The 24,099-nt window shown below is 42.0% G+C and overlaps 1 protein-coding gene and 1 long non-coding RNA gene across 4 annotated transcripts in view; both read left to right on the forward strand.

Moving 5' to 3' along the window:
• LOC137335316 (bactericidal permeability-increasing protein-like) overlaps nucleotides 1-4,842 on the forward strand; it is a 50,042-nt gene extending 45,200 nt beyond the window's left edge. Inside the window, exons 15-16 of the mRNA XM_068000633.1 lie at nucleotides 239-315; nucleotides 3,786-4,842. Coding sequence (XP_067856734.1) covers nucleotides 239-315; nucleotides 3,786-3,827 — 119 coding nt within the window. The 3' untranslated portion in view covers nucleotides 3,828-4,842. The remainder of the gene's footprint in view (nucleotides 1-238; nucleotides 316-3,785) is intronic.
• Nucleotides 4,843-12,781: 7,939 nt separating this feature from the next.
• Nucleotides 12,782-23,855, forward strand: LOC137335318 (uncharacterized). Of its 3 annotated transcripts, none has more exons than XR_010966391.1 (4): nucleotides 12,782-12,916; nucleotides 13,041-13,141; nucleotides 17,093-17,202; nucleotides 21,758-23,855. It is a non-coding gene; the product is annotated as an uncharacterized lncRNA (long non-coding RNA). The 3 variants fall into 3 exon arrangements; XR_010966390.1 differs by having other exon boundaries at nucleotides 12,782-12,912; XR_010966389.1 differs by lacking the exon at nucleotides 12,782-12,916 and having other exon boundaries at nucleotides 12,973-13,141.
• The last annotated feature ends 244 nt before the right edge of the window (nucleotides 23,856-24,099 follow it).

Below are 24,099 nucleotides of genomic sequence, written 5' to 3' on the forward strand. Positions count from 1 at the left end.
ATGTTCCTCAGGGCCTGTTCTTCATCGTCATTCCTTTCTGAACTACTTAATTTTATCATTTTTGCAGGTATTAAACTGAAAGGCAGGAAGTTTGTTTCTCAGAAGTAAAACATTGTCAATTATATCGTCAAAGGGGCAAACAATTTTATAAAAAAAAAACATTTTTAACAAAAACATCACCCTCTGGTTATATCAAATGTAATATATCCTCTTGTTTCTTATTCTAAATGTTTTCTAGCAATGCTGAAAAAGGGATTTGTCATACCAACCGTGGACAAGGTATCACTCATGAATCCAGTCCTTAAAATTGACCAGGTAAAAGATTTACATTCTAATTTACTCAAACTGAAGACCTGCTTGTGTAAATTAGCAGGTGTCTATGTACATCACGATGTGGAGATGCCGGTGATGGACTGGGGTTGACAATTGTAAACAATTTTACAACACCAAGTTATAGTCCAACAAATTTATTTTAAATTCCACAAGCTTTCGGAGGCTTCCTCCTTCCTCAGGTGAACGGTGTGGAAATGACATTTTCGAATCCTTCGCATTTGAAAATCACAGAACAATGCCTGGTGATTACTGCCCGTTGCCAAGGCAATCACAGTGAGCAGACAGAAAGGTGTCACCTAAAAGGCCACCGAATATACAAACCCCCCAAAAAAAAAAGAGAGAGAGAGAAGGAAGACAGTCAACGACCCGTTATATTAAAAACAGATAACATTTGTTGATAGCCAAGTTCCGCACCCATGAGGACGGCCTCAACCGGGATCTTGGGTTCATGTCACACTACACGTAACCCCACCAGCGAACAAATGTTATCTGTTTTTAATATAACGGGTCATTGACTGTCTTCCTTCTCTCTCTCTCTTTTTTTTGGGGGGTTTGTATATTCGGTGGCCTTTTAGGTGACACCTTTCTGTCTGCTTATTGTGATTGCCTTGGCAACGGGCAGTAATCACCAGGCATTGTTCTGTGATTTTCAAATGCGAAGGATTCGAAAATGTCATTTCCACACCGTTCACCTGAGGAAGGAGGAAGCCTCCGAAAACTTGTGGAATTTAAAATAAATTTGTTGGACTATAACTTGGTGTTGTAAAATTATGTACATCACAGTAGAGTACAAATTAACATTTTATATATAGTATTCTGGGAATCATCAACAATTTTAAATTGTGTTTAAAATATAATTCAACCTGAGGTCACCACATGAAACAGAGTTTTAAGATACAATGACTGATTAACAGAGTAATTAAAATTACTATCACATTAGCCGATAGTTTGTAAATTTATATGCTGTTATACGTCCTTTATGTGTTCGCATATTTTGCTTAATGACCGTGTGCCTTATTCAAAAATAATTAAATAACAATATAAATAAAATTGTGCTCATCTTGCGATTCAAAATGTAGCATATGATTTGAGATTAAAGTCAACATTTTCTTGTTCTTAAAAAAAATTGCTGAAAGAAGTTGTGTCTAATCTATTTCAGATAAGAACAAGAATCCTTAAACATCTGTTAACGAGATTCCTTTTCACTACAGGACAGACAGAAACACAGCATATTCAATGAGTTTCAGCACAAGCGAAGGCAGTTTATTTTCAATCTTGCCTTTGTACAAGACATTCATTAGGAAGGGCTGGTTCCCCGATCAGGTGCTGCCAGTGAGGAGCAGCTGCCGTGGAAGCACCGGGTGAGGCCTGGTTTTCTGTCCATTCAAATTATTGGAGCAAAAATCAGGGCCTGTGGACAAACGATTTCCTGGCCAGCGCTCCCTGCAAGTGCTGCTTCTTGCTGGGAGCACACACTCGTGGAATCATCCATGTCGTTTTATAGTAAATCTCTTCTGCTCTATTAACAGGTGGTTGCCATTAGTGAAGGGACTGATTTTATGAATGGACACCACTGACAGGGAGCCTTGGCCATGATTTCCTTTCTTCACACGCAATCAACGTGTGAGGCTCTCTGCCGGTAATACACATTCCTAAAATCAGCCCTTACGTAGGGTTGCCAACCCTCCAGGATTGTCCTGGAATCTCCAGGAATTGAAGATTGATCTCCAGGGCACTGCTGCGAGCAATCCTGGAAAAAAATCAATGGGACATTAAAAAAACTGGGTGCTTTTTTTAAAAATTCTTTGAACACTTTCGCTTATTAGTTATAAAAAAAAATTGGAGGTGGGAAAAAGGGCTATTTGACTGAAGTTGAGAATCATCCAGTGTCGGATAAACCTGATTTCCACCGATTCTTGTACCTGGACAATGGTCAGTCAAAGAACACTCAGTAATTTCATTAATCAAAAGAAATTATTCAATGATTTAAAAAGTTCACACAAGCATGAAGCAAATCATGCAATGCATATAACCTTACTCTACCCGTTATACACTTAAACAGGCAGCAAGCAAATCAAGTAATATATATCATCTTAAAACCAAGGATTTCTTTTCATCAAGGCATAAGAGAGTGATCGCTTCTCAGAGCTCTTGAAGTTTTTTCCTTTGTTGTTGTTGGAAGTCCTCCCTCTAGGCGAGCTTTGTTAGGCTCCAACCTGACTGCAGTGTTGAATTTACCACGATTGCCGTCTTTTTATGTTGTTTTTGCCCAATGGGGCATTGAATATTTGGGAAAGTGTCATTTTGTCCAATCTCCCATTGTTGCTGTGCCACAACCACGAACAGGCCTCACTGATTGACAGTTACATCAGTTACAACCAGGTGCAATGGTCTCATGTGTTTTCCAGACAGTCTGAATGTGGTCGGCCTCTATTATCAGTGCTGCCATGGCGACCTGCCTGCAGTGGCCTTCAAAATAACTGCCTCAGTAGTTTTTATCTACTTTGCATGGTATCTTATCAGCTATTTTGCAATCCAAAGCTTGTTGAAATCTCTGCACATTTGCAGTTTTGGATTTATACTGATGTCCAAATGTCCAGTTTTAAACTGATGTCCTAATGCCCAAAAGGGCAATGTTAACCCTTTCCTTAATCCCGATGTAATGTCCAAAGGGGTACAGTTAACCCTTGAATGTCCAAAAGTCCAGTAGGTTTTAAATTCATAATGTTCAAGGGGTTTTAACCCTTGCCTTACACAAGTCGAGTAATGAAGAGTCTGTTCACTTCTCAATTGGCTTGGAAAGGTGGTGCGCTGTGACGATGGATGTGTTGGTAGACCAATGGTGGAGGTGGGGCAGTGGGAGACGGAAGGTCATTTGATGAAACCTCCAGGAATACCTCCAACCAGAGTGAACAACCCTACCCTTACGTTCAGTTAACATTGTGAAAAAGTGAATTTCAAAATGGACAATCATGGGCATTTAAATGTTTTTTGTGATTTTAAATTACTTCTTTAAAAGGTTATATTTCGCATCAACCTAAATAATGTTGCTTAAAGATGTACGGGACGAAATGATGTTCACAGAATGGTGGTATCTGCGTCGTGCCAAACATTCAATTCCCAGTTTCACCATGACTGAAAAAATGCTGTCACAATGGAGGTGAGGTGCTTCCACACAGGGACTAGAAGAAATTCGGAAGGTGGCCCATGTCGTTCTCAAGCAACTCCTAATGGGCTGTTAAAAATAATATTAGTAGAGACCTGGCAACAGTTTGCCCCACCTATCCTTTTTGTTTTTGAAAGGTGGGTGAGGGAAATGACGGGAAAAAATATATCAGGCACCACAACAGATGATACCCTCAAAGTCTACAACTGCATTCAGCATGTAACAGTGTGAGGTATGAAGATGTGAAAATAACTCTGATCTAATAATTCATCTGTTTCTCTTTCAGGGTTTAATAGTGATTGCTACTAATATTCAGTATGGAAACTGAAAGCAAATTTACCCCAATACGTAACACCAAACTGCAGAAAAACTATCAAATTCATCTGTAATTAACACATATCTACATGTATCTTATTGTACTCTTACGTGCTTCATCTGAATGACAACACAAATTAAAATAACTTTGCACTATTGTGATACTAGACCTAGAAATTAGTCTCTTTGTACTAATGTTTACAAATATTAATCAGAGCTTCCCTGTTAGCTCAGCAGATGTACACAATAAGTAGATGAGGAATGCAGAGCTGGAAGGTACCAGATTCAATCCCGGGTTCACTAACTTAACTAATTCCAGATGTACAATGTACAATGACCACTGCAGCAACCATATAGCATAGCTCTGGCACAAACGGTCAGCTGTAGGCTCAAACTTAACTGCAATTCTTTAAAAGCATGCTCCAACGCTGACCTATGGGGATCATATCATTGACTAGCACAGAGGCTAACCCCTCTTGCAGAACCTCAAATTCAGCAGCAATCGAAGAAGGGTTTTGGGTGCTGGGCTGCTCGCTTACTGGTCTGCAGACTCATGCCTGCACCTAGGGTTCCCATTCCTGCATTTTTTGCCTCCCAATTCTTAATCTCCTTCAGCCTCAGCAAAAACCAGTAATGGGTTGAGATGCTTTTTAAGACACTCCAAAGGCTTTCTGATTTTTTTTATCCCCCATTGTGACACTCACCTTTAATAATCCCTATCCCTTTAAATTTCACTTCATGCAATTTTCCTCACCCACCACTAGTGTCCTCCCTAGACCTGCCAAAGGCTGCCCTGGTGCTCTGAATAATTATTCAAATGAGATTACTACCTTTCAGGCAGTTGTTCACCAGTTCATAACCATTAGGAAGTGACTTACAGTTGGTAATAAAATCTACCCTATGTGTTATAAATAAAGGATGAAAAAAATGTGTTTTTTGATTATTAATTGTCAAATATTTGGATTTGTAAATAATTTGTCTATGTGTAGTTAATCTCTTTTTGAAATAAAGTTTTATTAATAAATAAAGGATATGTCATAGCTAGTAAGACAATATAAATGTATCACCCACAAGAAAAGTTGACTGGATATTTCTCTAATGCCATATTCTCTACTTTATTATACTATAACCAGAAATAGTTTCCATTTAAAGAAAGAAAGTACTTGCACTTATAGTGCCTTACACATCCTCAGGACATTCCAAAGAGCTTCACATCCAATGAATTACTTTTGAAGTGTAGTCACTGTTGTTATGTAAGCAAAAGCAGCAGCCACTTTGTGTCCAGCAATAATCCATAAACAGCAAATGAGGTAAATGTTAATCTGTTTTTGGCAGTCTTTATTGAGGGAAAAATGTGTGAAATAGTGCCGAGCGATCTTTTACATTCAGAGGGTAGACAGGGCCTCGGTTTAATGTCTCATCTGAGAGAGCGATCACTCTGCCAGCAATTTGGATGATTCTATTCTGGGTCGGGTGCCCTTGAGTGCCAACCACTTGTCTCACTCCAAGCATCAGTATCTCAAAGGCACGATACATAAATATGCCCGTATACTTTCAGGAATCCTTCATTGGTTACAAATAGCATGAATATTTGACTCTTTTACTCAATATGAATTGATTCAGAGTATTTATTGGCTTCAATATATATCTTTGCATTAATAATAATAATTTCTTGCATTTATATAGCGTCTTTCATGACCTCAGGACTGTCCCAAAGCGCTTTACAGCCAATAAAGTACTATTTGAAGTGTAGTCACTGTTGTAATGTAGGAAACACAACAGCCAATTTGCACACAGCAAGATCCCACAAAAAGCAATGTGATAATGACCAGATAATATGTTTTTTAGTGTTATTGGTTGAGAGATAAATATTGGCCAGGACACCAGGGATAACTTCCCTGTTCTTCGTCAAAAGAATGCCGTAGGATCTTTTACGTCCACCTGAGAGGGTAGACGATGCAGATAGGTCCTCAGTTTAATGTCTAATCAGAAAGACAGCACCTCTGCCAGTGCAACATTCCCTCAGCACTGCACTGAAGTGTCAGCCTAGATTTTGTGCTCAAATCTCTGGGGTGTGGGCTTAAACCCACAACCTTCTGACTCAGAGGCAAGAGTGCTACACACTGAGCCACAGCTGACAAAGAATAAACACCAACACTGTGACACAATCTGCCAGCAAAATAAAACTACTGACATGGCTGCAACCCTTTAAACAGCTACAGCAGCACTTTAATTTTCTGGTTGTAAGCCTGCGAGCTCCTATGGGCAGCCATTCCGTGCAGACAGGAGCTCAATGTTTATTATTTAAATACGTTCAAAGCCAAACGTTCAGTGCACCATTCCTGCTGAAAAACCCTCCAGTGTCAGGATTTGCACTCCTGTGTGTTTCATCTACAAATGGCAAAGAATTTCAGAAACAACATGCTTACCATTAGTTATAGAGGACCTTCCACCCCCCCGCCCCCCCATTTCCCCAAATCTCGAACATAACTAGTTCCCAGAACTCAGGACCAAGCTAGTAGCCTCAACCCTCTGATCTGCACTGCTCCCAGTGTGAGCACAGTCATGCCAAGAAACCTGGAGGTGTCAATGTAGTGCTCCGCCAGCAACCGCAAGCAATCAAAATATTACGGCTTCATAAATTATGCGCGGAAACAAGAAAGAACCTGCCTGGCAACAAGTCAGTTTTCGTGCCAGCGCTATACCAGAAGGCTTCAACCTATGGACTCACTTGCTGAAAAACCTGTTCACCTGGTCTAAAATGCATTACATTCCTGGATGGGGTGTAGCACGGGTTCCAACACTGAAACCCAGCACCTATAGACCTAAAAACTGACCTCTCTCACAATTCAAGTTGTGATAGTGTAGTTGGCTCAAGTGTACCATGAAACCAATGAGTAAGAAAAAATGGTTTTGATAAATTTAGGAACAGAGGAACAGGTGTAGGCCATTCAGCTGCTCGAGCCTGTTCCGATATTCAATTAGATTGTAGCTGATCTGTATCTCAACTCCATTTAACCATCTTGGTTCCATAACCCTTAACACCTTTACCTAACAGAAATCTATTAATCTCAGTTTTTACATTTTCAATTGACCCAGCCTCAACAGTTTTTTGGGGGGAGAGAGTTCTAGATTTCCACTACCCTTTGTGTGAAGAAGTGCTTCCTGATATCACCCTTGAACGGCCTAGCTCTAATTTTAAGGTTATGCCCCCTTGTTCTGGACTCTCCCACCAGAGAAAATAGTTTCTCTCTATCTTCCCTATCAAATCATTTAATCATCTTAAACACCTCAATTAGATCCCCCCCTTAATCTTCTATACTCAAAATATTCATCCCTGGGTGGGCGAAAGAGAATGAAAAAAGTTCACAGCCCTCTTCAGTCTTCCTGCAGGGTTCTTTGCCAGTGATCATAGGAATATAGGAACAGGAGTAGGCCATTCAGCCCCTTGAGCCTGTTCTGCCATTCAATTAGATCATGGCTGAGACCAGAGCGGCGGCGGACCTGAACGGATCAAAAACAACAACAGAAAACCAAGGAGTGACGTCACAGGACAGCAGGTAAGTGATTGGTTGGTGAGTATTATTGTTTTTTTTTCTTCTCTAAATTAGGGCATTGGTTTAAAATAAGAGCTGGGAAACTAAACAGCTTTTATAGCAGTAGGTTTTTTTTTAAGTGAACATTTTCAAATTTCAACATAATTTAAAAGGGGTAACTAAGCTAAGGCAAATCATGGCAGCAGACCTCGCACCCGTGATATGCCCCTCCTGCAAGATGTGGGAAGTCATGGACACTACCAGTGTCCCTGCCGACCATGTGTGCAGGAAGTGTGTCCACCTGCAGCTACTGACCGATCGTATCTCGGAGCTGGAGCTGCGGGTGGACTCACTGTGGAGCATTCGCGATGCAGAGAAACTCGTGGATAGCACGTTTAGCGAGTTGGTCACACCGCAGGTAAAGGCAGTACAGGCAGGAAGTGAATGGGTGACCACCAGGCAGAGTAAGAGGTGCAGGCAGGTAGTGCAGGGGTCCCCTGTGGCCATCCACCTCTCAAACAGGTATACCGTTTTGGATACTGTTGTGGGAGATGGCTCACCAGGGGAAGGTGGCAGCGGCCAGGTTCATGGCACCGTGGCTGGCTCTGCTGCACAGGAGGGCAGGAAAAAGAGTGGCAGAGCTATAGTGATAGAGGACTCGATTGTAAGGGGAATAGACAGGCGTTTCTGCGGACGCAACCGAGACTCCAGGATGGTATGTTGCCTCCCTGGTGCAAGGGTCAGGGATGTCTCGGAGCGGCTGCAGAACATTCTGGAGGGGGAGGGTGAACAGCCAGTTGTCGTGGTGCATATAGGTACCAAGGATATAGGCAAAAAACGGGATGAGGTCCTACAAGCTGAATTTAGGGAGTTAGGAGTTAAACTAAAAAGTAGGACCTCAAAGGTAGTAATCTCAGGATTGCTACCAGTGCCACGGGCTAGTCAGAGTAGGAATGACAGGATAGCTAGGATGAATATGTGCTTGAGAGATGGTGCAAGAGGGAGGGATTCAAATTCCTGGAACATTGAAACCGGTTCTGGGGGAGGTGGGACCAGTACAAATTGGACGGTCTGCATCTGGGCAGGACTGGAACCAATGTCCTAGGGGGAGTGTTTGCTAGTGCTGTTGGGGAGGGTTTAAACTAAAGTGGCAGGGGGATGGGAATCAATGCAGGAAGTCAGTGGGAAGTAAAGTGGTGACAGAAACAAAAGGCAATAAGGGAGAGTGTACAGAACATGACCGGACAAATGGTCTGAGAAAGCACGGCAAAGACCAAGGGAAGTCTAGATTAAACTGCATTTATTTCAATGCAAGAAGTCTGATGGGCAAGGCAGATGAACTCAGGGCATGGATGGGTACATGGGACTGGGATGTTATAGCTATTACTGAAACATGGCTAAGGGAGGGGCAGGACTGGCAGCTAAATATTCTAGGGTACAGATGCTATAGGAAAGATAGAGCAGGAGGTAAGAGAGGAGGGGGAGTTGCGTTCTTGATTAGGGAGAACATCACGGCAGTAGTGAGAGAGGATATATCCGAGGGTTCGCCCACGGAGTCGATATGGGTAGAACTGAAAAATAAGAAGGGAGAGATCACGTTGATAGGATTGTACTACAGACCCCCAAATAGTCAACGGGAAATTGAGGAGCAAATATGTAAGGAGATTACAGACAGCTGCAAGAAAAATAGGGTGGTAATAGTAGGGGACTTCAACTTTCCCAACATTGACTGGGACAGCCATAGCATTAGGGGCTTGGATGGAGAGAAATTTGTTGAGTGTATTCAGGAGGAATTTCTCATTCAGTATGTGGATGGCCCGACTAGAGAGGGGGCAAAACTTGACCTCCTCTTGGGAAATAAGGAAGGGCAGGTGACAGAAGTGTTAGTGAGGGATCAGTTTGGGACCAGTGATCAAATTCCATTAGTTTTAAGATAGCTATGGAGAAGGATAGGTCTGGCCCAAAAGTTAAAATTCTAAATTGGGGAAAGGCCAATTTTGATGGTATTAGACAGGAACTTTCAGAAGTTGATTGGGAGAGTCTGTTGGCAGGCAAAGGGACGACTGGTAAGTGGGAGTCCTTCAAAAATGTGTTAACCAGGGTTCAGGGTAAGCACATTCCTTATAAAGTAAAGGGCAAGGCTGGTAGAAGTAGGGAACCTTGGATGACTCGGGAGATTGAGGTCCAAGTCAGAAAGAAGAAGGAGGCATATGACATGCATAGGCAGCTGGGATCAAGTGGATCCCTTGAAGAGTATAGAGATTGCCGGAGTAGAGTTAAGAGAGAAATCAGGAGGGCAAAAAGGGGACATGAGATTGCTTTGGCAGATAAGGCAAAGGTGAATCCAAAGAGCTTCTACAAATACATAAAGGGCAAAAGAGTAACTAGGGAGAGAGTAGGGCCTCTGAAGGATCAACAAGGTCATCTATGTGCGGAACCACAAGAGATGGGTGAGATCCTAAATGAATATTTCGCATCGGTATTTACGGTTGAGAAAGGCATGGATGTTAGGGAACTTGGGGAAATAAATAGTGATGTCTTGAGGAGTGTACATATTACAGAGAGGGAGGTGCTGGAAGTCTTAACGCGCATCAAGGTGGATAAATCTCCGGGACCTGATGAAATGTATCCCAGGACGTTATGGGAGGTTAGGGAGGAAATTGCGGGTCCCCTAGCAGAGATATTTGAATCATCCACCGCTACAGGTGAGGTGCCTGATGATTGGAGCAAATGTTGTGCCTTTGTTAAGAAGGGCGGCAGGGAAAAGCCTGGGAACTACAGACCAGTGAGCCTGACATCTGTAGTGGGTAAGTTGTTGGAGGGTATTCTGAGAGACAGGATCTACGGGCATTTGGAGAGGCAGGGACTGATTAGGAACAGTCAGCATGGTTTTGTGAGAGGAAAATCATGTCTCACGAATTTGATTGAGTTTTTTGATGGGGTAACCAAGAAGATAGATGAGGGCTGTGCAGTAGACGTGGTCTACATGGACTTTAGCAAAGCCTTTGACAAGGTACCGCATGGTAGGTTGTTACATAAGGTTAAATCTCACGGGATCGAAGGTGAGGTAGCCAATTGGATACAACATTGGCTTGACGACAGAAGACAGAGGGTGGGTGTAGAGGGTTGTTTTTCAAATTGGAGGCCTGTGACCAGCGGTGTGCCTCAGGGATCGGTGCTGGGTCCGCTGTTATTTGTTATTTATATTGATGATTTGGATGAGAATTTAGGAGGCATGGTTAGTAAGTTTGCAGATGACACCAAGATTGGTGGCATCGTGGACAGTGAAGAAGGTTATCTAGGATTGCAACGGGATCTTGATAAATTGGGCCAGTGGGCCAATGAATGGCAGATGGAGTTTAATTTAGATAAATGTGAGGTGATGCATTTTGGGAGATCAAATCGGGCCAGGACCTACTCCGTTAATGGTAGGGCGTTGGGGAGAGTTATAGAACAAAGAAATCTAGGAGTACAGGTTCATAGCTCCTTGAAAGTGGAGTCACAGGTGGATAGGGTGGTGAAGAAGGCATTCAGCTTGCTTGGTTTCATTGGTCAGAACATTGAATACAGGAGTTGGGATGTCTTGTTGAAGTTGTACAAGACATTAGTTAGGCCACACTTGGAATACTGTGTACAGTTCTGGTCACCCTATTATAGAAAAGATATTATTAAACTAGAAAGAGTGCAGAAAAGATTTACTAGGATGCTGCCGGGACTTGATGGTTTGACTTCGAGGGAGAGGTTAGATAGACTGGGACTTTTTTCCCTGGAGAGTAGGAGGTTGAGGGGTGATCTTATACAAGTCTATAAAATAATGAGGGGCATAGATAAGGTAGATAGTCAAAATCTTTTCCCAAAGGTAGGGGAGTCTATAACGAGGGGACATAGATTTAAGGTGAGAGGGGAGAGATACAAAAGGGTCCAGAGGGGAATTTTTTCACTCAAAGGGTGGTGAGTGTCTGGAACGAGCTGCCAGAGGCAGTAGTAGAGGCGGGTACAATTTTGTCTTTTAAAAAGCATTTGGACAGTTACATGGGTAAGATGGGTATAGACGGATATGGGCCAAGTGCAGGCAATTGGGACTAGCTTAGTGGTATAAACTGGGCGACATGGACATGTTGGGCCGAAGGGCCTGTTTCCATGTTGTAAACTTCTATGATTCTATGATTCTATCTTAGCTGAAGGAGCAGTGCAGACTTATTGAGTGATCCTCAGCATTCTCAGGTTGCAGGGTGAAATACAAACACATGAACAATGACGGATAGGAAAAGACCCTCATTGAGTTATATCAAGTCTACAGCACAGAAATAGGCCATTCAGTCCAACTGGTCTATGCTGCCATTTATGCTCCACAAGCCTCCTACATTCCTCCTTCATCTAACCCTATCAGCATCACCTTCTATTCCTTTCCCTCTCGTGTGCTTATCTAGCTTCCCCTTAAATGCGTCTACGCTAGTTACCTCAACTACTCCTTGTGGTAGCGTGTTCCACATTCTTGCCACTCTTTGGGTAAAGAAGCTTCTCCTGAATTCCCTATCGGATTTATTAGCAACTATTTTATATTAATGACCTCTAGTTTTGGACGCCCCCACAAGTGGAAACATTTTCTTTACATGTATCCTAGCAAACCCTTTCATTATCTTAAAGACCTCTATCAGGTCACCCCTCAGTCTTCTCTTTTGTAGAGAACAGAGCCCCAGCCAGTTCAGCATTTCCTTTTATGTATATCTGGTCCATCCAGCTTGTCTCACACAATTGTATCACAATATATACATTCCTCACCCCACCCTAAACCATGTGATCTCCTGGGCCAGGCAATAAAACAGATGAAGAACCCAGGCCAATTTGGGGGAGAAAAAAATTCTGGGGAATTCCTCTCTGACCCTTTAGAGGGTTGAAACTAGTCCAGGAGATTACTGTGGCTCTGATAATTCTAATGCCAAAGTTCCTGCTCATGGCTGCTGTTTAATGGCCCTGTTGGAGAGTACAGGTGCGCAGAATGGCTGAGGGCACAACTAAGCTGAGCTGCAATGACCCCCACGGTTGAATAGGCTGCCAACGGCTGTCTAGGTTCACAGTTGAAGAATGTCCACTTGTGCAAGGTAGCAGAGGGCTGCCCCCCAGTAATAATCAGTATGTTCAGGAAAGGAGGGGAGACTGACATAAGTACTGACACCAGGTTTAAAAAATTAAAGTACCATCAGACACCTTTAAAAATAATTTGATGTGGAGATGCCGGTGATGGACTGGGGTTGACAATTGTAAACAATTTTACAACAAGCAAGGAAAGCTTGTAGATTTCAAATAAAATCGTTGGACTATAACTTGGTGTTGTAAAATTGTTTACAAAAATAATTTGGAGGAGTTGTTAGTACTTTTGCTGGTGATAAGGTGCTGATAGGGGTGGGGGTGCTTTGATATTTTGACTTCCAGTTGGTAAATGAAGGAGGTTTTGTTTGCCACTGACGCGTTAAGAGAAAGAGATTTTCTCAACTCACTGAAATTGATTTGAGTATTCGAGGTTGCTCCAAGTCGTTGCTTCTGACCCACAGTAAATACTGGGTAGGTGAGGTGATGTTACTGGTTCCCTGAGATGTCAGTTAAACACGTACTGTGCATTGTTTGCCATTTTAGGGTGTGTGTGGGTTTGCCTTGTTGGTAACGGTACCTTCTTTGGTCCTCAATCACAGGAAACGGATACATATTGTTGACAGTAAACTTGGCAACAAGTGGAGTGTCTGCACAGGGAAATCAAAGTAACATCGACCGGGGATCGAGAATTCTGCAATAGGTAAGTGTTAATGTGTATTGTTTGTTGTGAGTTGGAGCAGCCTTGGTGTTAGATCAGAAGAGGCCCCAAGTGACTAAACGGCAGGAGAGGGTTGGAAAGTTAGCAGTGGGTGGTGAGTTACAACGCGGCCGCTTTTGAACGTTCGCTTTCAGTCCAGCTTTGAGGGTCTGTGCGCGATTATCCCAAATCTTAATTTCAAAGCTGAGATAATAGATTGTTACAGGAGCAAAGTATAATTTGGAGCCTCTTGTAGGTTGAAAGCAGACCTGCTGAGGAATGAAGCACTGGCCCCTGCATTGTGTAGAACGGATGGCTGGAGCAGAGAGAGAGAGAGAGAATAACCTTATTGTTAAATGAATGTATTTGATAACAGCAACCCAGCAAGCAGCAGTCAACACAACTTCAGACGGGAAAATTCCTGCTTTGATTTCTTTGGGAAAGTGACAACCCAAATTGACTGTGATGAACCCTATGACATGTACTTAGACTTTCAAAAGGAATTTGATAAAATTCTACATGGAAGTTTACTGATTAAGCTCAAAACTGTGTGGGGATTCAGGGCAAAAACTTGGATATCTTATGGAGGTAAATAAAATAGTAAATGGTATGGAGAAGGTTAATCCAGACACTACTTTAAATTAAACTAATGTAAGGAATCTTACAACACCAGGTTATAGTCCAACAGTTTTATTTGAAAATCACAAGCTTTCGGAGATTATCTCCTTCGTCAGGTGAGTGAGCTTGTGATTTTCAAATAAAACTGTTGGACTATAACCTGGTGTTGTAAGATTCCTTACATTTGTACACCCCAGTCCATCACCGGCATCTCCACATCATGGCTTAAATTAAACTGTGCAAGTAGGACAAGGGGACGAGGTGCAAACTAGTAAAAGCTATCTTTACAACTGATATCAGGAAGTTCTTCTTCATGCAGACAGTGATCAACACCTGGAATGGACTCTAGGCAGAGTGATGGAGAGGAAAACCCTGGAATAATTTAAGAAACAATTAGATGCAGCAATGGGGGAGGGGGGTGGAGTGCAGGATTGTTCTGGATGGATGAAATAAAATGGGCCAAATGGCCTTCCTCATCCGTAAGTATCTTGCGATCTTTTTTTTTCATAAAATATACTTTATTCATAAAATTTGCAGCAATACATACAATACACTTGTCATATCACATTCCAAACATACACAATACAGATTATACAATTTGCAGGTTACATCAAGTGCAGTTCAATGAACACATTGTACATAATTACAGTTCATGACACTCTAGGGTGACTCATTGCATTACACTCAATACAGATTATTGATTACAGATTCATTACAGGTACATTACAGATTCATTACAGGTACATTACATCAATTTGAATTTTACATTCTGCCCGGGGGTTTTTTCCCTGATTGCAGCCCCTCGGTATACAATGGCGGGAAGGCTCTAAATGGTTGCCTTTCCCCACAGAGCCTTTGCGGCGGCCGCACCCAGCCTCAGTGCGTCCCTGAGCACGTAATCCTGGACCTTGGAATGTGCCAGTCTGCAACACTCGGTCGAGGACAGCTTCTTGCACTGGAAGACCAGCAAGTTTATCTTGCGATCTTGCAAGTTGTTACAGCACATAGGCCCTATTACGCATGGGATACTTAACTTACTGGTCTGACAATTGTAAACAATTTTACAACACCAAGTTATAGTCCAGCAATTTTATTTTAAATTCACAAGCTTTCGGAGGCTTCCTCCTTCCTCAGGTGAACGAAATGAAATCCTCGAAATGAAATCGCATTTATAATTCACAGAACAATGCTTGGTGATTACAGACAGTTTTTTCAACTGCCCGTTGCCAAGGCAATCAGTGTGCAGACAGACAGGTGTTACCTGCAAGGTCTCAGAATATACAAATCACCAAAAAAAAACAACAAACAAAAAAAAAACAGAGATAGAGAGGTAGAAACATAGAAAAGACAGCAACTGACCCGTTATATTAAAAACAGATAACATTTGTTCGCTGGTGGGGTAACGTGTAGCGTGACATGAACCCAAGATCCCGGTTGAGGCCGTCCTCATGGGTGCGGAACTTGGCTATCAATTTCTGCTCGACGATTTTGCGTTGTCGTGTGTCTCGAAGGCCGCCTTGGAGTACGCTTACCCGAAGGTCGGTGGATGAATGTCCATGACTGCTGAAGTGTTCCCCGACTGGGAGGGAACCCTCCTGTCTGGCGATTGTTGCGCGGTGTCCGTTCATCCGTTGTCGCAGCGTCTGCATGGTCTCGCCAATGTACCATGCTCCGGGGCATCCTTTCCTGCAACGTATGAGGTAGACAACGTTGGCCGAGTCACAGGAGTATGAACCATGCACCTGGTGGGTGGTGTCCTCTCGTGTGATGGTGGTATCTGTGTCGATGATCTGGCATGTCTTGCAGAGGTTACCGTGGCAGGGTTGTGTGGTGTCGTGGACGCTGGTCTGAAATCACTCTCTCTTAGGAGAGGTGTTAACCCACTTAAAATAAATAGGTTAACACCTCCACTAAATAACGTAAAGAGGAATTTCAGACTAATACTCACTGATATCCGATGTATAATTGCAGAGCCTGAGATTTTACTGGTAAACCTCAATTTTAATAATGCTCGATAGCTGGATTTATGTAATTAAAATTATTTGTGTCTGGTGAATTATCCAATAATTCGAATTAAGCAATTTAAATAAACCAGCAAAATGTTGTGCTTGAAAATTTTAAAATTAGCAGATAATTTGAATTAAGTGACTTTGAATTAAAGGTAAATATTAAACCTATGAACACAGTAAGCCATTAGTTCACATTGTACTCTGCGTATCTCCATGCAAATTGGTGCCAGGGCCATGTAGACCAGGAAACTATAGATCCAAAGTCACCTGTTCCTCTCAAGCATGCCACACTTACCACACGTCATGTCTCAAACTACTCATATACTGTATCCCAAAATATTATTTTCTGAAAGAAATGTCACTTGCATTTGAATGAATCAACACTAACTGCACCCATCGCCTCCCTAATTATCCTGTTCTATAGATTTACCACTCGCTCTCTGAAATAATGTCTAATCTACATCCGCAGATTAGTTTTGAATTTACCCCCTTCAAGTGCAGACCTCGTTCTCTGGTTCTACTGTTCTGGTCAAGATGAAACAGCTTGTCATGATCTACGTTATCTAGTCACTACAGAATCCTAAAAACAGCAATCATATCAACTCTCAACCTTCTCTTTTTCAGTGAGTACATGCCGAATTAACATAATTGCTCCCATAATCCAATTTCTCCTGCCCCTCAATCATACAGGTTGCTCTCTTCTGTGTCCTTTCAATATCTGCAATATTGTTTTTGTACCGTACACAGTATTCTAAATGCGATTGCACTAATGATTTATAAAGTGGCAGGATTACCTCACTATTTTGGCCCAATAATGACCTTTTAATACACCCCAACATCTTTTACTCACTGCCACTGAGCATTGTTGCACTAGCTTCAATTTATTGTCAATCCCCCGTTATCATTCATTTTCTTTATACATTATTTTCTTTCCATTTAAGTAATAGTCCCTTCCTGGATTTTTTGATCCCATGTGAAGCACTTTGCATTTCTCTACATTGAATTTCATCTGCCACCTGTCTGCCCAATTCCTAAGTATATTCAAATCCTCCTGTAGTTCATCATGTTTAGCTTTGGAGTCTACCACCTTCATTAGCTTTGTATCATCTGCAGATTTAACCATTGTGCTTGTGACTCCTAGCTCCAGATCATTTATGAAGATATTAAACAAAAGAGGTCCCAAAACAGACCCCTGTGGGACCCCACTGGTAACGTTCTCCCAGGCTGATGACAATCACTGTACCACCACCCTCTGGGTTCTATTGATCAACCAATTAAGTATCAATTGTAAAATATTTACACTAATTCCCACTTTCTTTATTTTCAGTACCAGCCTTTCGAGAGGAACTGCATCAAAGGCCTTACTGAAATCCAAGTACAACACATCCACTGCCTTAACCCTATCAAGGTCCTTTGTCAGACCCTCAAAGAAAACCAGTAAGTTAGATTGACAAGACCTCCCTTTCATGAACCCATATTGACTCTTTTTAGGATTTTATTCCTATCCACATGCTCCACAATCTTATCTTTAATAAGGGTTTCTATAACTTTACCCACAGTAGATGTCAAATTCACTGGTCTGTAGTTTCCTGGGATACTTTTGCTACCAATTAAAGAAATAGGAGTAACTTCTGCCTTTCTCCAGTACCCAGGGACCTTTCCAGTGTTCAGTGATTTCTAGAAGATTTGTGCCAGAGTTCTTGCAATTATCTCCCTTATTTCCTTAAGGATCCCCAGATCCATCGTATCTGGCCCCTGGGATTTATTTACCTTAAGGTTACACAGCTGTCTGGCAACCATGCTGGTAGTAATGTAAATAATGTTACAACTTACCTCTGCATCACCCTCAAGTTCCCTTTCCAGATCAAATAAGTTACCTGTCTCCTCCTTGGTAAAGGCTGAGGCACAAAACATATTTAGCACTTTTGCAGCCTGTGTAACATCAATTGTCATGCCCTCACCTGGTCCCACTTTCAGTGACCCTACTCCATCCCTCGTTTTTCTTTTTATCTTAATTTAACTAAAAAACTTTATTATTATTATTCTTCACTTCTCTTGCCATATCCAGTTCATATTTATTCTTTGCCTTTTTGATGCCTTTTCTACACTCCAGGCATGCCTTATGGTATTGAATCTGTCTTAATTCTGATCTATTTTCCTTCATGGCCTTAAATACTTTTTCTTTCTTTTTTATGAGTTGCTTGGTAGTCCCGTTTAACCTTGGTACCTTTGCTTCGCGTGGGCACAGATTGGCCCATTGCATTCAGGATCAGCTCCTTGAAGGAACTCCATAGTTCTCCCACTCTCCAAGCCATTTTAAAATTTCCAGGCCCACTCTGACAAGACTTCTCAAGCACAAAGTTGGTCCTCTTAAAATTTGGCAATTTTGTTTGGGTTTTAGTAACCTCTCCAATTCTTGTAATGTCAAATGTGATCACATTATGATCACTACTACTTAAAGCCTCACCCACCTTTGTGTTGGAGATTTGATCGTCCTTGTTACTCATAATAAAATCCAGGATGTTTTCTCCCCCTGTTAGCTTTTTTACAAACTGAGACATAAAACAGTCTTCCATTAACTCTAGAAATTCCTTCTCTGTCTTACCAGTAGAGACATTGTTGTCCCAGTCAATTTCTGGTATGTTGAAATCTCCAACTACTATAGTTGGTCCGTTAATAGTCACTTTGCAAATTGCACCCCACAGTTCCAGATCAAAGCTTTCACCCTGGCCCGGGGTCTATATCATACCCCCAGTAATAGTTTACACTTGTTATCATCTAGTAATTCTAAACAAAGTGATTCTGTGTCTGCCCTTTCCTTTTTTATATCCTCTCTCACTTGTTCCTCAATACTGGAGTTTATATATATTGCCACACCCACCTCCTTTTCTCCCGATATGGTCTCTAAACAATTTATATCCTTCCAGAAATGTATCAGTGGATAAAATCAAAAGAATGAGTTTTCATCTTTTATCTGGTTGTTTCACCTTGGAACTGCTCCGACAACTGGATTAGACTTTCATTTCCATCTAACTTTGGTATAACTGAATAACTTTGGTGAATTACTTGAACAGTACCTGCATCCTGTAGATCATACTGCAGGGGAAGGGATACAGGTGGCAGAAGGGGTGGATATTGAGCTTACTTTACAAGGTGCCAATCAAGCAAACTGCTCTACCCTGGATGGTGTTGAGCTTCTTGAGTGTTGTTGTGGCTGCACCCATCCAGGTGAGCGTTGAGCATTCCATTACACTCCTGCCTTGAGCCTTGTAGGTAGTGAAGAAGCTTTGTGGGGTCAGGAGATGAACCACTGATTAAGAGTACCCAGCCCCTACCTTGCAGTTGTAGCCATGATATTAATATGGCTGGTCCAGTTAAACTTTTGAAACTGCTCTGACAACTTTGCTGCTTGATTACTCATAATCACTGAGATATGCTTGAGTTGACTTGAATGTGGTGGAACAGAAGGGGGGCCTCAATTTCAAGCTGTGCTTAGAGTTGATTAAGTCCCTAATCCAGGCCTTTGTGGTCCATTGCTACCCAGCCCATTGATCTGAAAGTTTGGGCATCCTGCCACAAGATCACAAGATGAGTAAAGCCATTTGGCCCATCTTAGTTCACCTGTCCAGAGAGAACTTGCTACCCCCCCCCCCAATTTTGGGGGGCTGTGTCAGCATTCTGAAGATTTTCAACAGCATTTCTGAATTTTGTAGGTTAGCATCTATGAGGGAATGGTGTAAGGCAAAACACAAACTGAAACAGGGAATAGTGAGAGACTTAAACAAATAAATGTGACAAGCTCATGATGCTAAAACATGCTATTGTGAAACCTGAAACTAGAATATCGGAAGGCTAATTTAGAAATCTACTAAAAAGCCTCCCAATTGTCAGATTCCCCTGTTGACTTGGTTGGAAAAGACATTGTCCAGGTGGAACTAAACCATACTGACCAGGATGATCACAGGTTCAATTTTCAATCTATACTGAGTCACTCAGCCTCAGCCAAGCTGTGCCATATGTGGCCTCAGTGACCGTAGACAAGGGAGGGGAAACAACAGTCAGGGTTCACATTCACAATCACTATCCTGTAACCCCTGCTGGAATGTGTGTGTGTGTGTGTGTGTGTGTGTGCACATAAGGTAAATACAGGATCCAACTGGACTGTGTTGCACCACACGTTCAAATAGCCCCACTGCCCAGGCTCACACGTGAAGATGGACCCTTGGACTAGGTACTGGAGCACTGCTAGCACGCTGGGTAAATTCACCAATCCCACATTCCCAGAGGGAGCTGCATTCCAAAGGAGGATGTGTCAAAGTAGTGCCACGACAGTATTGCAGCCCTATCTCCAACCTGTGCTCCCATGAAGCACTGTTCCCTGCTGAGAGACCTTCATATTTCAGCATGAGTCAGTGCTTTCAGTTGCTATCAGAGCCACTTTCATTTCCTGTGATTATTCACACAGGGGTTGAAATTCCTGTGGGTGCTGTTGCTAGCGTACTGGTTTGTGTGCTCACATCAAGTTCCTGTGTGTGCTGTTTCTGTTGTACTGGTTTGTGTGCTCACATCAAGTTCCTGTGTGTGCTGTTTCTGTTGTACTGGTTTGTGTGCTCACATCAAATTCCTGTGTGTGCTGTTTCTGTTGTACTGGTTTGTGTACATACATCAAATTCCTTTGTGTGCTGTTGCTAGCGTACTGGTTTGTGTGCTCACATCAAATCCCTATGTGTGCTGTTGCTAGCGTACTGGTTTGTGTGCTCACATCAAGTTCCTGTGTGTGCTGTTTCTGTTGTACTGGAGAATTATTCCCATCTTAAAAAACCTTAGATACTCAGTGAGGCTTAAAAAGCCTATTCACTTTAGAAATGTGTAGACTTAGGGGTGATTTGATAGAGGTACACAAAATAGTTAAAGGATTAGATTGTGTTCCTATTGATCGATTATTACAATTTAATAAATAATAATCGCTTGGTATAAGTTAGATGTTACGCGATTCTTCTTTTCCCAGAGGATAGTAGATCTTTGGAACAAGCTGCCGGCTTGTGCAGTGAGTGCTGACTCTCTGCAAACTTTCAAAAGAGAGCTGGACCAGTTCCTGGCTGGAGTGGAGATCACGTCTTATAAAAAGCAGGTGTGATATCAGGCAATGTAAGCATGGTCAGTGTCGTCTCCTGGACTAGTTTTTGATCGCCTAGGTCTGAGAGGAATTTTCCAGATTTTTTTCCCTAATTGGCTATGGGTTTTTATCTTTTTTTGTTGCCTCACCCAGGAGATTACATGGCTGCTGTGGGAAGGGGCTGTCTAATCATGATGCTTCGCATATCACGACTGTGTGGGGCAGGCTTGATGGACCAGATGGTCTTTGCCTGCCTGTTAGTTTTGTATGTTCCTATGCAAATTCCCATGGGTGCTAGTTTTTAGCATACTGGTTTATGTGATCACATCAAATTCCTGTCTGCTGTTTTGCCAAACCTTTAACCTTTTGGGATTAATTACTTGTTAAAATAACACTTGTTAAAATAACAAAGCAGTGGCTAAAAATAATGCACAAATGAATTTCAACCCCTCGTGCTTTCCCAACCTCATCCATCACATCATGGTTCTGGGCTGAGGCCATGACTCTCTGCCCCCTTCCCTCTTCCCTGGGAGAGAAGGAAAATCATCAATCAGGTCCTGTCAGGCTGTTGTCCCTCCACTCCTAACAACTACTACCAGTGATCCGGGCCTCTTCTCCAGGGCATCCTCTTGGACAGGCTCAGAGCAAGGAACACTTTGGGAAAACTAAAATTGCACCTTTGACTCTACCACCAAGTTGGTTTTGAGCTTTCCTCCTCAACCTCACTAGTCCTCTCTCTCTCTTTCAGTTCCCTCATTCTCCCTTCTCCACCTCTTCATTCCATTCACTTCTCAAATTAAAGAAAAAATAATTCACAGCTTAATATAATCAATAATTATGTTGATACTTCTGTTTTTTTCTAACCGTCTCATTCAGCAAAATTAAGAAGATGGGAGCCAACACCAGCAAGAAAGGAAAAAGAACAAAGCAAGGTAGAAATAAGATGAAGACTGAAGGCTACGATGGGAAGAAGAAAAAGCAGAGGAGCAATTTCAGTTCTGATTGTATGCATAGCCCATACATGTTCCATGAGGATAACCACCACCAGGTCTCTGGTGCATACCATGGCGGAGACATGTGTCATTCAGGAGGAGAGGATTATTCAGGGGGATTTGATTATTCAGGAGGAGGGGGTGATTCAGGGGGATGCGATTCAGGGGGATGCGATTCAGGGGGATGCGATTAGCTATTGCTGGGGATAGAGGCCAGTACACTTTGAGGGATTCTAACAGTTCTGAAACATAACAGCAGATGTAACTCTACGCCCATTAAACTCCAGAGACCAGCACACCAACGGTTCAGCGGATTTATCCAGAATACCTGAGTCATACAGAAAAATCCCAGCCCGTGTTGGGATGGGAGCGTGTAGCAGGAGATATTTAGCACCCGGATCCCCAATATACGTACCCATCATGGGAAGCCCTGAGTCAGGAGCACTAAATCATAGAAGCCTAAAAATTACTACATTGTACAATATTTGTGGGCAAACGCTTGTCGTATTTTATTAAAGAAAGTAAGACTTGCATTTATACACTGTCTTTCGTAACCTCAGGACGTCCCAAAGCACTTTAGAGCCAATTAAGTACTTTTGAAGTGTAGTCACTGTTGTAATGTAGGAAGCGCAACATCCCATAAACAGCAAGAGGTAATGACCAGATCATCTGTTTTTGTGATGTTGGTTGAGGGATAAATATTGGCCAGGACTCCAGAGAGAACTCCCCTGCTCTTCTTTGAATAGTGCCAAGAGATCTTTCATGTCCACCTGAGAGGGCAGACTCAGTTTAAAGGCTCATCCAAAAGATGGCACCTCTGACAGTGCAGCACTCCCTTAGTATTACACCGGAGTGACAGCCTAGATTTTGCGCTCAAGTCTCCGGAGTGCGACTTAAACCCACGACCTTCTGACTGAGAGTGCTACCAACTGAGCCACAGGTGGCATTCCTCTGTCCATTTATTTTAAGTGGACTCATGCCCCCAGTAAAACAGCTGGCAAAGGAATGTCATCCGAGCTTGTTAGATGGTCACCCATTTATTGTCACCATTTCCAGGCTATATGTACCTTTGGATATTACCTTAAGCCAAGCAACAAAGTCAATTCATGGCAGTTTTATTCTTTTTTTTTGTTTTAAAAAAACACACAGCCCATGTTTGCTGCTGGAATATCTCACCCTCCCCTGTGTGTCAGTGGCATGAAACAGTCCAGGTATTAAAACATCCTGACCACCAACAGCGAATTTGAATATTTGACTAAGGCTATTACTGTCTGGGCCAAATAACAGCTGGTGCAGCGAAACAGAACTATACAGTCCACTCCTTTTAATTCATTGTCACTTAATTCATATTCTCTGATCATTCACTTTTCTTTTTAGTCCGAAACATTACTTTGAATTAACAAAAGTCAGACAGTGTTGCACTAGTTGTACTGGGATATTCTGCCTGTTATCATGTATTGGCATCATTCCCATTGAGTTTTTGGAATTGTTCTGTTACCTATTGATTATAGCCTAGAAATGTCATGTTGTAGCTGTTAGCGCACTATTGCTCAAGAAATGTATGACTTTCCTCTGTCTCCTTTTTTAACAGAGGCACTAATCCATTTATTTTAAGCAAGTTAATGCCTCCGTTAAAATAGCAGAGAGGTGTGTCATATAAAATGCATTAAATGCTGACACACTCAGATCGCAAACAGAAATTTCTACGCTTATGTTTTTATTTGAACCTTGCAATTGGAATGATATATTGATGCTTCTCAATGTACCTCTTTTTCCGTGTCTAACTTTCCAGAACATTCTTTTTTTAATGGAACTCACACGCTAGCTCTTCATTATGACCTTTCATTATTTTAACAGAATTAAACCCATTATTTGTTCTGATTTTTTCATATATTGGATTTCATGTAAAAAAAAATTCTTTGCCTTTTGCGCTTTATGATCTTGGTATTTTTCTGAAAACTGAATAAAATTCATGTGAAGTACTTTTCTTTTTCTATTTCACATATACAATATAAAAGTAGGGTGATTTCTCCAGCAATATGTCGTCAGTGGAGGATAGTTAATTATACCAATTATGTGTGTAAAATCAATCCCAGTCATAGCAGTGCAGTCTCCAGACGTGATTGACGGGGGAATTACCCAATCATCTCCATTCTGGCTGGGACTTGAGGTGTCACTATATGCAGTCTTTAATAAAAGGAAAACTGACCTTTTCAGAGCAGTCTC

The sequence above is a fragment of the Heptranchias perlo genome, chromosome 19 (genome assembly GCF_035084215.1).
Source record: "Heptranchias perlo isolate sHepPer1 chromosome 19, sHepPer1.hap1, whole genome shotgun sequence".
Lineage (NCBI taxonomy): Eukaryota > Metazoa > Chordata > Chondrichthyes > Hexanchiformes > Hexanchidae > Heptranchias > Heptranchias perlo.